Genomic DNA, 15,317 nt, shown 5'->3' on the forward strand with positions numbered 1-15,317 from the left:
GTTGGTGTCAGTTTTATAGGACATTTTGTTGCTGTGATTTTAAAAAATATATATGTATGTTTCATCACCTTATTGTGAATTTTACCTGTTGTAAAGCTCTGCTAGTGATTACTGGAACCCAAAGGTGGTAAACAGAGGATTTAATAACTAGTGGAGCCCACACTGTGGAACGCCCTCCCATAAGATGTCAAGGAGATAAATAAATATACAACTTTTAGAAGACACCTGAAGGCAGCCCTGTATAGGGAAGTTTTTAATGTCTGATGTTTCGTTATGCTTTTATATTTGTTGGAAGTCACCCAGTCAGATGGGCAGGGTACTACTACTACTACTATAATCAGATAGGGGAGTCTCAAAGGTGACCTACATTAAGGCCCACAAATGAAAACACGCAAATACGAAGATTTGATTTTTTTGTCAGATTGTAGAATCTTTTAAACTTGACACACACTGCTGTGTCTTTCAGTTGGTTCAAAACCTCGCAAAACCCACCAGGCCCCTCAGAGTAGTGAATGTGTGTGTGTGCAAAGTACATAAGCTTGCCGAATGTGGTTCAAAGTGACAGGCCCAAAAGCATGCGCAAAGAATGGCCAGAGAATAATCAGTAGGCCTGTGAATTATTCTTTAGGAGGAGGAGGCAGGAGAAGCCAATAGGATTGTGGAGACTGAATAGGTGTGTCTGACAGGCATGGTGTCTTTTCTCCAGAGAACTGCAGGTGCACATACAAAAGCCAGTGAGCAGCTTGCTTTCATCAGGGGTCACCTCAAAGTTGCTGAAGATCCCCCAGGACTCTCCAAAGAGAGCCTCTATCTTCTGTCTTGCCCCTCAGGCAATAGCTCTCTGTGAATGATCTTCTTCCTCTAATTACATCCCCTCACAAGCCATGTCCAGCCTGAAAGAAATTTGTGGCGGGCTTCCCTTGAACCCTCTTCCAGAGAACAGGGGCCGAAAGAGTGGAATCCCTCATGCTCCCGTGAGGACTCCCAACCTGGATTCTCATGAAGAAAAGGTAAGAACATTTGCATGGGATCTCTTTGGGTGCCCACACCAGTTTAAACCCACCAGAACTTCAGCCTTTGCTGGTATCTGTGGCATCCCGGTTCCCCAAACGCACAGGAATAAAAATATTCACAGAAACTGGTTATAGAGACACATGTTGCCTAGACAAAAGAGGAGACCATAAGCAATCATCATGGTCCTTCTGTTGTCCCTCAGTGAAGCAAAGAAAGCGTGAAGTACTTTTGTCTGCTTAGTCATTAGACAATAGATTTAGTTGCTTATTTTTAAACATGTCTTTCCACAAGTAGAGCCCAGTCCTAAATAACGCTTGTGCATGTTCTAGGGGAACATTTTCTAGTAAGTGTGCTTAGCTTTGTAAACTTAAAGGAATGGATAGACTTGCCCTTTAACATAAGAATGTAAGAATAACACTGTATTTATGTATACAGAGATATGTGTTCTTGTAAGGAAGGGATGAGCCACTTGTTACTTTCCAGATGTTGGACTCCAGTGCACATCAGCCCCAGACAGAATGACCAATGGTCATGGATACTGACCTATTATCCAAGGCTGTATTCATACTGAAATTGTTTTTGAGATTTTAAAATAATTTTATAACTTGTTTTCAGTCCTAGGCTCCTTTTGGAGGAAAAGCAGAATATAAATTTAATAATAAATAAATAAATAAAATAAACAAAGTGAATTGTTGTCTACAGGGTTATAGGTTCTCAATTTTCAACAAAAACAGTCTGTGCAGGAGACTGACTTAGTTTCTCAAGCCTTTAAAAAGAAACTGCTATGATGATATGGTGGTGAGGGACATTTGGGGGGAAATCGATTGGCCTGGCATATTCAAACTGAGACTCATCCTTGAGTGAGTTGAGTTAATGATTTGTTCTTTGGTTGGGCAACCAAAAAATAAATAATTGTTTAACTAAGCAGTAACTGAGCTGCCTGCTGGGTTCTTAAGTATTGTTACATGCCCACCGCTTCCCCAACCAGTGAGAAATTCCCAGGAGAGTGCTTCCAGGATTGTTTTACTCTGAATCAGAGAGGACTTGTGGCATCTTTGCACAGGGTGAGCCTCTTTTAAAGGATTCACCCTGTATTATTGTATTAGGCTGAGAGGCAGTAGCTGGCTCAAAAGTCTTGGCACATAATATATTTGTGAGTCGCTTTCTCCAAACGTATTTAGCAGGTAATTTAAATGTTATGTATCTTTTCAATGTAACAGGCTTATATTCCTAGATAGCATCATCCTGCAAAGTGGGTCTAACCTCATGGGTTTGTATCCATTAGTGTGTCCCTTGCATTGACAGAGGGCAATTAGGACCAATGGGGGCTTTCATGAGGGAAATAGCCCGTTGGATCAGACCAATAGATCATCTCAACCAGCATTCTGTTCTCGTGGAGGCCAGCTAGAAGCCTGTGGGAAACCCACAAGAAGCATCTGAGCACCAGAGCAGTCTCTCCTCCTGTGGTTTCCAAAACTAGTATTCAGAGGCCTACTGCCTCTGACTAGATCAGAGATAATCCACACAAGACAGAGGTACAGTGGGTGGAAAGGCTCTCTGTCCAGAGAGGGGTTGAGCTGATTCTAGATGGTTTTGCACCAAGTTTGCATTGTCCTGACCCCTGAATCAAGCCACAGCAATCCAGGCACAGAGTCAGAGGCTGCAGAGGCACGTACTAAGGAGCCAGGTCAGATTAAGAGCCCTGAACTAACTGCTGGAGAGCAGGAGATGACTACAACTGAGGCCGCTGGACAGCAGCCTCCAGAAGAATCTCCTAGAGTCGACCACCAGGGCCTATAGGGCCAGAGCCTGGACCATCACAGGCTCCTTCCCCTGAGAAACTGGATGCCTCCCACCACACATCATTGGTTCAGCGGTGCAGGGAGCACACCAGGAGAGAAACTAGGGAACAGGGCCAGAGTGCCTGTCTTCAGGCCAGAGAGCTGGCCCTTTAAGACTCTGAAGTTGTCTACAAGGCAGTGGAGTCTGGAATAGGGAGTCTGGACACAGAAGCTTAAAAGGGTTTAGTCTGCTCCCAACTTTTGTGGGAGCAAGTTGCTCACTGGGAGCTGTCTGTGGTCCTGCAACAGCCTGTTAGCCTTGCTACTTTCTCTATAGGATCTGGCATCAGACCACTTTCCCCAGGCCAGGGGTCTGCAACCCGCGGCTCCGGAGCCGCATGTGGCTCTTTTGCACCTTTGCCGCGGCTCCGGGGCGGATACTAGCGAGGGGAGGAGGTGCATTGTGCGCCCTGACACTCCCCACTGTGGCGGGCACTGTACTGGCTGTGACGTCGCATGGGGGCGGTGCGTGCGTTAGTCACACACCGTCCCGACGTCACCTTCCCGCCCGCCCGCCACATTGTAAGGGGCATGTAAGCTGGTCACTGCATTGAAAGGCGGCATGTACGCTGGTCACTGTTTTGAAGGGGAGTGAAGAACACACACACACACAAAAAGGTAACTTGTTAATTTAACGTTTATTTCTACGAGGAGGAGTAATTCTGAGGGGTCAAACAAAGAAATGATAAAAAAGTGACAAAAAGGTTATTTTTATAATGACGAGTTTTGCGGCTCCCAGTTTTTTTTTTCTTCGGAAATGGGTCCAAGTGGCTCTTTTTGTCTTAAAGGTTGCAGACCCCTGCCCCAGGCCATGCCTAATTTTATAAACTTCTATCCTGTTGGCTCTTTGGGCTCATCCACTTTTGCCTGCCATGCTATTTTCCCCCAGGAAACCCAATCTTTACTGCTGAATCAGAGCAAACGTCAATTGGGGATTTCTCCAGAATGATGTCTGCTCTGATTTAGCACTAAAGAGTGAGTTTTCTGGGGGAAAGCAGTGGGGCAAAGACAAAACTGCTCAAAGCCATGCTTTCTAGGCACAGGACAGTGGAAATATAGACAAGCCATTGCTTTCCTTTTCTCTAAACTAAAAAAACCTAAATGCTGTAACCTTTCCTCATAGGGCAGTTGCTCCATCCCAAGACCAGCACTTGGAGAACAAGTTTGCAATTAATATAAATGATTATTGTTGCTGTGACTATTAATAATATCAGCCATGATAATATAATTCATTGGAATAGTAGTAGCAGTATTAGAAGTAGAATCGGCAGTGTAACTGTAATGTGTTCCAAAGCTGAGGGAACAATGCCAGTTAATATAAGCTGAGGATCAGGCCTGTGTATCTGCAGCGCTTTATTTTCAATTTATATTTGCAGTATTAACCCAAAACTGTTCTCATGTTTTGTTTTCATGCATCTCTATTTCTGGCAATAATATAAAGCCTTTATGAGAGCTTTAGCCACGTGCTTCAGGGTCCTTCGGAAGAGCTACGTGGCTCTTTCCACCATCTCATCTTTAATCTCCTTGGATAAACCAAACCATATCTGCAAGGCTCTTTCCATATATGGTTCCTGACTTCTCTTTCTTCCAAGCCCCTTTGTTGCTCGGGACTTAAAGCCGCAACATCCTCTGTCTCCTCCTTTTCCCTGCCCAGAGGCAGAAGTCTCTGTGCTTTACTATTAACCAATCCTAAGAAAGACAGTGTCTTCCTTTGGCAAATTACAGAAGGGTTGCTGTGTTGGCCTGATGCAGCAAAAACAACATTTTTTTGTTAAATGTATTACTCTGCTATCCTACAATACCATAGGACTCTCTGCTGCATTTCCTTTGTCTGCCATACATAGATAGCCTGCATCGCTTCATTGTGCCCCTGTTAAAGAGTAAACTTGCCTTACATAAGAACTTAGGAAATGGCCTTATTCTGAGCCAGACCATGGCTCTATCTAGGGCAGTATCATTTACTCCAATGGCTCCCACACTCCCTCACCCCCTTGAACCACATGAAAATGGTTGAGCATCTTAGCGGACCACTTGATGGTTTCTCTGCCTGTTGTAGCAATTATAATGCATTGTGCTAGGTCAGGGGTCAGCAAACTTTTTCATTAGGGGGTCGGTCCACTGCCCCTCAGAGCTTGTGGTTGTATTGGGGGGGGGGATGAATGAATTCCTATGCCCCACAAATAACCCAGAGATGCAGGCTGGATTTAGAAGGCAATTGGGCCAGATCCGCCCCCCGGGCCTCAGTTTGCCTACCCATGTGCTAGGTGCTGTATGGTTTTTAACAGTATTTTTAATGGGTTTCTTTTATTTCTTACACAGTGTGTTTCATTGCATTGTGATTTTAATTCCTTAGCATTCAAATTGTAATACAGTGTAAGAAATAAAATCAATATGAATGTTGAATATACCATCTCCCGCCTTCAAATCCAGACAGGCCACCTGAATGAAGTGGTCCGTGGACCACAGTTTGGGAACCTCTGGTCTACACTGACTTAACAGCGGCTCTCTGAGGTTTCAGGCAGCATGTCCTCCAACCCAGCCCTACCTGGAGATGCCGGGGATTCAACCTGGAACCTTCTGCATGCAAAGCATGTGCTCTGTTATTGAGCAGTGGTCCACCCCTCCCCAAAAGGATATGCTTTGAAACATTTCCACACAGGAGACAGCAGTGAAGAGAGGTGCCACTGTGGACCTGGCAGCAGTGCCACTACTGCATACCAGAGTGATGCAGATGTAGAGCAGGGCAGCATCAAGGTTGAGGCAGTTTGGGCACACTCAATTGGCACACTGGTCTGATGACACCGCCACTATTCTGTCCCAGTATTAGACGGTGGCACTGCTGCTAGGAGATCAGATCCATCCATCCCTATTGGCCACTCCTGTTTGCACATGGAAAACTGGAGCCGCACTGAATTAACTTGTTTGGATACACAAAGCAGATGCTTATTTGAACAATTTGCAGCCTGTCAAAATTCAACACCTCGCCAGCTCTCCAGATTGTTGCTTTAGCATCTATTGTTCCACCTGCCAGTTGATGTCTCTTCATCGTGTGGCTTCACCTGCCAATTCAACAAAGACATTTGCCCAACAAATAGCCCATCGTTATCCAATTACCTTCGTTAGTAGAACACAAACACATTTCATCTTCTTTGTGCTAGCCTCTTAAGTAGAGTCCATCTAGAACTGTCAGTTGCAGACAAGAGTCTTTTGTCTCTAAAATGTAGCTGTCTGTAGTACTTGGCTGTGTAAATTAGGACAAATGGCCATGTTAGTTTGCACGTGAAGGTCATTGCGCTCGATGCAAAAGTCTTCACCTGGAAAAGGGCACAGCATTGTCAATTCCAGATGACTAGATGTTAAGCCACAAACAACAAGGGAATTGGGTTCATTCAGTGTCTGAAATGCATCACAGCCTGTTTCCACACAGTGTGCCAAAATAATGGATATGGCTTTCTAAAGACTATTCTACTGCTAGGCTGCTACCACTACTTGAGTAGTAGTTTAGAGCATTATGGAGAATAGGGCTGTCAGTGGCTGCTGGCCATTATGTGTAGCATCTCCTCGGTCAGAAGCAGTATTCCTCTGAACACCAGTTGTGGGGAATCACAAGTGGGAAGAGTGTTCTTGTGTGGGGGTCCTGGCATTTGGTTGGCCACAATGTGAACAGGATGCTGAAATGAATGTGCCTCTGGCTTGGTCCAGCAAGGCTTTCCTTGTGTTCTTCTGACTTGGTACCAATGGGAACTTCCCTCCCAGGAAAGATAGCAGCTCTGGAGGATCACTGATCTGGTTCAGGACCATTCCACCATCTCATGAAATGTTGTGCCAAATTGGGAGACAATATCTCAAGAGGTGCCTGGAAACAAAGAGAGCTGATGGACAAGCCCATTTGCAAAATATATAGCAGATTGTGATTTGTAACCCATTCTTCCTAAAAACTGAGCCTAGAGCTGCAAACAGTATTTTTAAAATGTCGATTGAATATTTAAAATGCTGCTCAAGTTGAGCTTGAATCTTGTGAGCATGGAGACACTGGGCTAGCTCATCATATTTTTGCATAGTCTGAAGGCACCGCCATCTGTGGAGCTTCCTTTCCATATGGGAGCAATAGCTTTCTGGCAGCAGCATTGTCACTGATTAGGAGTGGGAGGCAAGGCAGCGGTGAGGTCAGGGCTGTGCAAATACGCTGGCAGAGCCAATTCAATGTGCCTGTACAGCCCTGATCTCACCACGGCTTCCTGGCCTCGTATACCATGCAAGCCAAAGGCTAAAGTCAGCTCCCTTCTCTGCTGCCTGTTTATTTGATTTCACAAAGAAGAGCAGATAACTATACCCTTTAGCATTTTCATGGTGGAAGCAATGAAATTTCTACATACGGTAACTGAAGTTTGGATGTAGAAGGATCTGCTTTATGGTTTTAGTTTTTTTACTCCACCCAGGTGGGCTGGGGCTCCCACACATTTAATAGCATGCACAATTTCCAAAGCAGGGAATGAACTTGAGAAGTGAACAAACATTTCCTTGTTTCATATCCCATATGGTAGTTTGTTGGGGTTTTTTTTTTAAAAAAGAGTTAATGACAATGACATGAGGAGGACCCTACTGAGGAGGAGAGGAAAGATTTTATCTGATTTGCCTGCTGGAGGAACAACTATCCTTTGAAGTATTGTTGGGGTTCCTGCTGGCATATTTTACTTATTTAAAATATTCAGACTTTGCTCCTTCCCTGGAGATTGAGGTGAAGGTAACAAACAGCACGTTTTGATGAACCGTATATGGTTCTCAGAAAATATTAAAACTGCAACAACTGCAGAAATGTCCAAAGCAAGAAAAGGCTTCAGTGAATCCCTTTCAGGGCATATGGCAGGTGCCACCACAAAGTGACAGGGTGGGGTTGAGTTGGAAGGGACCTTGGAGATCATCTACTCTGAATCACAGAATGTGATTGCAGCATCCTTGGCAGATGACTGTCAAATGAACAGCCTCCTGAGCTAGTCTATTCTACTGTCAATTAACTCTTACTGTTAGGAAGTTTCTCTTAATGTTTAACTAAACTCTGCTCTCCTGCAATTTCCACTCATTTGTTCCAGTTCTGCCCTCTGGAAAAACAGAGAAGAGGTATGCTGCATCTTCTGTGTGACAGTCCTCAGATATTTGAAGACACTTTCTCTTCTCTAGGCTAATCTTATCATTGTGCAACTGTTTCTCATAGAACTTGGTTCCAGTCTCCTCACTCTTTTGATTGCTCCTGATACAAGATCACCCACCCAGCATTTGGCAATGCTAGCACATTTGAGCACAGAAGTCTTGTGCTTTCTTTGGCACAGCACTGGGTGATCTTGGCCCATTAGATTAGCATGCACTGAACCTTCTGTGCGGTTTCAGTGTGACAATGGAGCTACAAACCTGACTTGGCAAAGTTCTGTTGTCAAACAGGCGCCAGGGGTGTCCTGCATCATGTTGTGCTTGGATATAATGGTACAATGGAGTTCCTGGCATGTCTGTTATCTGCAGCTGATTCTGCTTGCTGTTCCATCTCCTCTGGAGAACGGGTGCAGCCCGGAGCCTGTGCCAGGATAGCCTCTTGTTTATGCAAAGGTTAGGGTGGGAAGATCCCATTCAAAGTGCTGTGCTACCTTGTTTGTTGGAGCCTCATACTTATTAACGGTCAGTGCCCTTGAATACGTTTGCAGCATCTGGGCACATTTCCCGTTCAGGCTGATAAAAATGCATGTGTTTAATTAGCTATGATAACCACCCACTTGGTCACTTTCTTTTGGCTTCCATCTCTCTCTCTCTTTCTGTGCAGCTGGCTTTGAAGAACGCCTTGCGTTATTTCCCTTCCAGCTTCCACGAAGTCCTGGCGCCAGAATTTGCCAAGGAGCTGAGACTCTATGGACATATCTACATGTACAGGTTCTGCCCCCGCATTGAGATGAGGTAAAGGCTTGAGGAGGGCTCTACGTGGAATGGCATGTTGGGAGTGAAAGCCATTTGTCTGTTTAGAGTTGTACCTGAATTCCGTCAGAGTGAGTTGATGTGGAGGCACAGCCCATGAACCAAACTGAACAGACAGAAGGCCACTTGTCTCCAAATAGGCAGGCTAGGGGAGGAAATGCAAGCTAGGAAGCCGGCAAGAAGGCAGGTAAATTGGCCCATTGCTGAATCTGACAGTAGTTTGGTCTTTGTGCTAAAGGTGTCGCTCAGACCAAGGAAGTAGGCCAGAGTCTGTGACTTTAATCAGACTCCTGTTGGCTCTTTGTGTTGCTGGGCAATCGCTGGTTCTGTAGTTACAGTGTAGTACCTCTTTGTGGGGACACGGGTGGTGCTAGGGCTTGCTGATCAGAAGGTCAGTGGTTCGAATCCCTGCGACGGGGTGAGCTCCTGTTGCTCGGTCCCGGCTCCTGCCCACCTAGCAGTTCGTAAGCACGTCAAAGTGCAAGTAGATAAATAGGTACCGCTCTGGCGGGAAGGTAAATGGCGTTTCCATGCGCTGCTCTGGTTCGCCAGAAGCGGCTTAGTTATGCTGGCCACATGACTCGGAAGCTGTCTGCAGACAAACGCCGGCTCCCTCAGCCTATAGAGCGAGATGAGCGCCTCAACCCCAGAGTCGTCCGCGACTGGACCTAATGGTCAGGGGTACCTTTACCTTTACCTCTTTGTGGCCTACTTCACTGGGGGCAGCCAAGAACAGCACAGCATACAGCAGTGCCCTCTTCTTGGGAGCTAACTTGGTGGTACCAGCAGCAAATGAGAAGATTCCCCCCCATCTGTTCTATATATTGTTCAACTCAGCTAATAATATTAGACAGGCAGCGCTAATTCCAGTCCATTCATTGCTATAAAACTGAGCACCAGTATTTTAAAAACAAAATGAAAATGACTTCCTAACCTTGCAAAGGCTACAAACTTTCATTTTCATCCTGATATGTATTTGTCCATGGGGGTGAGTCCAGCTGCTAAAGCTATATAGACACATATCGTTCAGATGCAGGGTTTGAAATTAGTTGATGGATTTCTGATGAGCACAGCTGGCTGCCCTAATTCCCCCAGCTTAAATGAGTTTCCATATGCAGAGAGAGAAAGAGAGAGAATCCATGTAAAATCCATACACAAATAAGGGAGTTCTTATCTAGAAATGGGACCTGTTACAAATATTAAGCACAGGTATTAAGCATCTTCCAGGTCTATGAATTTGGAAATTATGGACATCATTTTGTGCCTGATCAGTTTATGCTAGTGCAGCATCCTCCAATTTCTTAAAAGTTTTCTTCCCCTGTGAAAGAGGCTTCCATTTTTCTGCTTCATTTGCACAGCAGTTTAGAATTTATTTAGAATTTCAGTGGGTTTGGGGTTGAGTTTACCTCCTTGTTGTGAGGTGACCAAGGAAGGCATTCGTGTTTCTCTCTCCACTGATGATTTCTCCAGTGCTCTGAAGCCTCCCTGGCTACCCATACTTCCTGATCTGAACTCCCCCATGAGGGGCTCATTGAGTCTTAATTGGGCTTTAATTCAAGCGTGGGAAGCCAGAGAGGCTGGCAACTGACTGCCTGAGACTGATGCACTTGTTGGTTTTGTTTCTAAGGGAAGTCTTTTTTACTTTTTTTTTAAAAAAAGAAACACAACAATATGATTTGACACTAACTTCTTTAAAAGTAGCACCTTAGAAACCAACTAAGTTTGTTCTGGGTATAAGCTTCCGTGTGCATCCGCACTTCTTCAGATACACACAAAAGCTTATACCCAGCACAAACTTAGTTGGTCTCTAAGGTGCTACTGGACAATTATTTTATTTTATTTTTTTATTTCGACTGTGTCAGACCAACACGGCTACCTACCTGATTCTTTAAAAGTAAAAAGACTTCACCTTTTTAAAAAATAGCACCAAACAGCTGTGAGACACACCTTCCTGCCTTTTTGTGAAAGCCCAGGCAAGTATGTAATGGGTTTTCAGGAAGGATGCCACCAGAAAGGCTGCAGAATGCAAACCTCTGGAGAGATAATATGTAGAATGAAAGTAAGGACACTTACAAACTCAGTGGCCACATTGAAAACACAGTAAGCAAAACAAAGACCTGTGCCCTGGCCATAGGAATATCCCAGAAATTGTTGCAATTTATTTTCTCATTAACTGATGGACCATGGCTGGGGGGGGGGGGGAGAGATGGAAGTAATTTTTGGCATAGCGTTAAGCTTTTGTAGTGGGGGTGCGTTTTGCTAGGGACACTCAAAGTACTTTGAATACGCAGAGAAATCTCTGAAAATATTGATCACTCTGGGGGGGGGGAGAAGAAGAATGATGCCGTTTGATTCTACCATCATATCAAACATTTTATTCTCGTTTTGGTTTTATTAGGATTTGCTTGTGATAAATCCAAGTACGCACTTGTAGAAGGTTGAAGATAATTATTTCATTTCCTCACTGGTGTATTTTAATTTCAGAGCTTACCCCATCCAGGAATATCCCTACAAGACCATCCAAGCTGCTGCAATAATGCACATGATTATGAATAATCTTGACCCTGCAGTGGCACAGGTAATGAACATTCCTCGGTGGAAGGCTTAGTCTTGGAAAGCAAACAGATAACAGTTTGGACTTGATATCCCGCCTTTCACTCCCCTTAAGGAGTCTCAAAGCGGCTAACAATCTCCTTTCCCTTCCTCCCCCACAACAAACACTCTGTGAGGTGAGTGGGGCTCAGAGACTTCAAAGAAGTGTGACTGGCCCAAGGTCACCCAGCAGCTGCATGTGGAGCAGCGGAGACTCGAACCCGGTTCCCCAGATTACGAGACTACCGCTCTTAACCACTACACCACACTGGCATAACAGTGACAATGCATTGATTTTTGTGAATTGACACATACCAGTTCTGCTTCGATTGTTCTGAAATAGAACAAAGGATGAAATGTATTAATTTTTTTTAATCAATGCATTGCCACTTTTCCCCATAAATTTTAATGAATCATAGTTGGAAGGACCCTCTAGAGTCATCTAAATCCAACCCCCTGCAATGTAGGAACCCCAACACACAGTCCCCCATCCAATTTGAGACCATACCGAACCCTGCTTACCCTTGCAAATGTGCTAGCTGTTTTATTGCTGCACCACCGGGAGAACAGTGGAGGTGCAAAATTAGCATGCCACTCTGAGGTAGAGCATGTGATGCTTAAAAACAAACAGGGCTGAGCTGACATCTCTCAGAAAATAATTTCCAGCCAATATTTGACTTTCTTCTTTTGCTTTTTTGAGCTCTTCCTAAAACCGATTTTAGTCCTCCTCTGAAGACTATCCAGCAAAATGGCTTTCTAAGTTTTGCCATCCATGAATTTTCAGCACAGCTATGGATCCGGTTTGAATATTGTTTTTATTTTTAATATTCTTGAAGGAAGCCATGGACTTGGCCCCTACTCTTTCCAGCCTTCCCCTCTTAAAGTTTCGGTCAAAGTTATGTGAGATCTTGCTGTAAGAATCACTCAAAACAACTCCTTGTTTAAGCACCTTGTGGAAAAATATCACCTAATCTGCCACCAGGTATAGCGAATAGCTAAGCCAAGAGTGATTTGAAGTTTGCTTAGTCAAAATAAGAATATGTTACCCTATGCTATGAAGACAAAATACAAAGGCAAGCTATGTATCAACAACGATCTGATACTATTTCTGACAGTCATCAAATCATTGGCAAAATGCAAGCTCGGCCATCCCACTGATACTTGCCAAAAAGGATTTTATTGCGAATAAAACTATTAGAAAAATTCATAGTTTGTTATATCTAACACAGCTTGTGTGACTGTTTTTAGAATACATTTTCATAGCTTATGAAGCAATTTCCTGCAATCAGATGGTTGGTGTTCTTTCATTCCCATAAACAAAAATATGAATAATGTTGTTAGCACTATAAATATTTCAACAAATACCACATTGATAGGGAATGTTAAGTAATTTTTATTTTTTTGCTTGGATGCATCAAGGAATGGTAATAAAACAGGCAGTTAAAATGCACAAAACAGTCATGTGACAATAAATTGAAGATACAGTCCTTTTACTAGTATAGTGGTACCTCGGGTTAAGAACTTAATTCGTTCTGGAGGTCTGTTCTTAACCTGAAACTATTCTTAACCTGAAGCACCACTCCAGCTAATGGGGCCTCCTGCTGCTGCCGCGCCACTACTGCACAATTTCTGTTCTCACCCTGAAGCAAAGTTCTTAACCTGAGGTAATATTTCTGGGTTAGCGGAGTCTGTAACCTGAAGCATATGTAACCTGAAGAGTATGTAACCCGAGGTACCACTATATTTGAGTAAGATTTCACACCCAGTCCAGGTAGCCTATGTCTGGGCCTTGGAAGAGTGTGCCATCTTGTCCTTCACCTCAGGCAGCAAAATGTATTGAGCCAGCCCTGTCCCTCCACCAACATTCATTTCTACTGAAAGGCAAGCTATATCAACACGCTGGTTCTGCTGCTTATTGTCTGGAGCTTGGATAGCTTGGAGACACGGGGAGGTGAACGACTTTACAGTTTGTGAATCAGTGGAGGTTAGAGGCATCCTAAGAAGTGGCGGGTGCTAATAGAAGCCATAGGCACAACCTGGTAAAAGCTATTATCTCCTGGCGTTCTGGAGCTCGTGCAGCACAGAGGATAATTGAATAGGCCACAGTCTAGAATGCCCCTGGTCAGATTTAAGCTCTGCTATGTGCTCATTAAGCAGTGTTTTGATTAAACTGGATTTAATCATATTTGAGACTGGAATAAGGGACGCTGTTTTAAAAATACTTTAAAATATGCTCTTTGCAGTTTCCCCAGGAACTTGTAACTTATGGAGGGAATGGACAAGTCTTCAGCAACTGGGCACAGGTATGGTGTTGATTGATTTGTTGCTTGCCTTGCTTGACCATGCTCTTATTTAATCCATCACATCCATATTTTGATTGGTTGAAGATGTGACTAAGTTGTTGGCTGTTATTGACAATAAATCCATGTTGGGGCTTTTGACTTTAAGAAATATTGAAATATCAAAAGAGCAATCCAGTGCTTGAATTATAGGGGCTTGGGGGTGGGGTGACAGCTGTTTTACCTGTTGTGACTGCTTTCTTTGCTGCTAAGTATAGAAGGCTACAAGGTTTGTGGGGCGCAGGTGGTGCTGTGGTCTAAACCACTGAGCCTCTTGGGCTTGCTGATCGGAAGGTCGGCGGTTCGAATCCCCGTGACGGGGTGAGCTCCTGTTGCTCGGTCCCAGCTCCTGCCAAAAGCACGTCAAAGTGCAAATGTAAATGACGTTTCCATGCACTGCTCTGGTTCTCCAGAAGTGGCTTGGTCATGCTGGCCACATGATTTGGAAAAATGTCTGCGGACAAACGTCGGCTCCCTTGGCCAGTAAAACGAGATGAGCACCCAAGAGTCGTTCGCGACTGGACTTAACTCTCAGGGGTCCTTTAACTTTACCTTTTTACAAGGTTTGTGGGGGGGGGTGTCATTATTTGGCTAAAATAACTTTAACTTGACAGATTTTTTCATGAAAAGGGTAAATCCAGGTTAAATGGGGGTGGGGGTAGATATGGGCTGGCATTTTTATGCCATTGTTTGGATGCTGCCAGTGGCGTAGCGTGGGGGTGCAGGGGGGCCAGCCGCACCGGGCGCAACATCTGGGGGGCGTGCGCTCGCACTCTCAGCTCTCTGCCCCTACCTGGCTCACTCACTCTCTCTCACTGCAGTGCTGGCTGTGCGAATCCGATCCGAGCCGCCGGGTCGCCGCCCACTGTGGAGGGGGGGTGCCAGGTGTGCGGTGCGGAGAGAGAGCGAGGGACTATCTGGGGGGAGGGACAGTGCAGCGGCCGCCCAGCGCAGCGCTGAGCGCAGGAGAGAACCACACCAGACCAGACCAGGCAGCAGCAAGAAGAAGCTGGCAGCGGCGGTTAGGTTAGGTGTTAGGGGGCGCAAATTACTTGCCTTGCCCCGGGTGCTGACAACCCACACTACGCCACTGGATGCTGCACACACCTTGCATAAACCAGAAACACAAATCTGGAAGCACCCTAAATATCATTTAGTCTGAATGTTTTCTGAGCAGATGCAGAGTGCTTTAGGTTCATCATTCGGGAACCACAATAATCCCCTGCTGTATCTGGGATTAGGACTCCCAGGTCCCCAGGCAGAGCTAAACTCTTTCAGCTTTCTTTCCTGAAACAACCATGATGTTCTGAAAAAGAGGGAAAGAACATGATTCTGCACCTCGCGTCTAGCAAGGTGACATTCAGAAAACACAACATTTGGAAACTTGCTATCTCTTCCTTTGGACCGGCAGCCACGTCCAGCTTTGATATGACTGTGATGTCTAACAAGAGTTTCACAGCGGAGCAAAACAATATGCCTTTGTCACTGGTTACTTAAGAACAGCAGTCGGATGAATGATTTTCTTTCACTGCGATAAGGACAGTTTGTTCTCGGTGTTTTGTTTCATGAAAAA

General features: G+C 44.8%; 1 protein-coding gene across 1 annotated transcript in view; it reads left to right on the forward strand.

Moving 5' to 3' along the window:
- Positions 1 to 477: 477 nt before the first annotated feature.
- Positions 478 to 15,317, forward strand: part of UROC1 (urocanate hydratase 1) — a 55,240-nt gene continuing 40,400 nt past the window's right edge. Inside the window, exons 1-4 of the mRNA XM_081184132.1 lie at positions 478 to 1,010; positions 8,665 to 8,795; positions 11,298 to 11,391; positions 13,649 to 13,708. Coding sequence (XP_081040258.1) covers positions 885 to 1,010; positions 8,665 to 8,795; positions 11,298 to 11,391; positions 13,649 to 13,708 — 411 coding nt within the window. The 5' untranslated portion in view covers positions 478 to 884. The remainder of the gene's footprint in view (positions 1,011 to 8,664; positions 8,796 to 11,297; positions 11,392 to 13,648; positions 13,709 to 15,317) is intronic.

This window comes from Podarcis bocagei (genome assembly GCF_964188305.1).
Source record: "Podarcis bocagei genome assembly, chromosome: 2".
In the NCBI taxonomy this organism is placed as follows: Eukaryota; Metazoa; Chordata; class Lepidosauria; order Squamata; family Lacertidae; genus Podarcis; species Podarcis bocagei.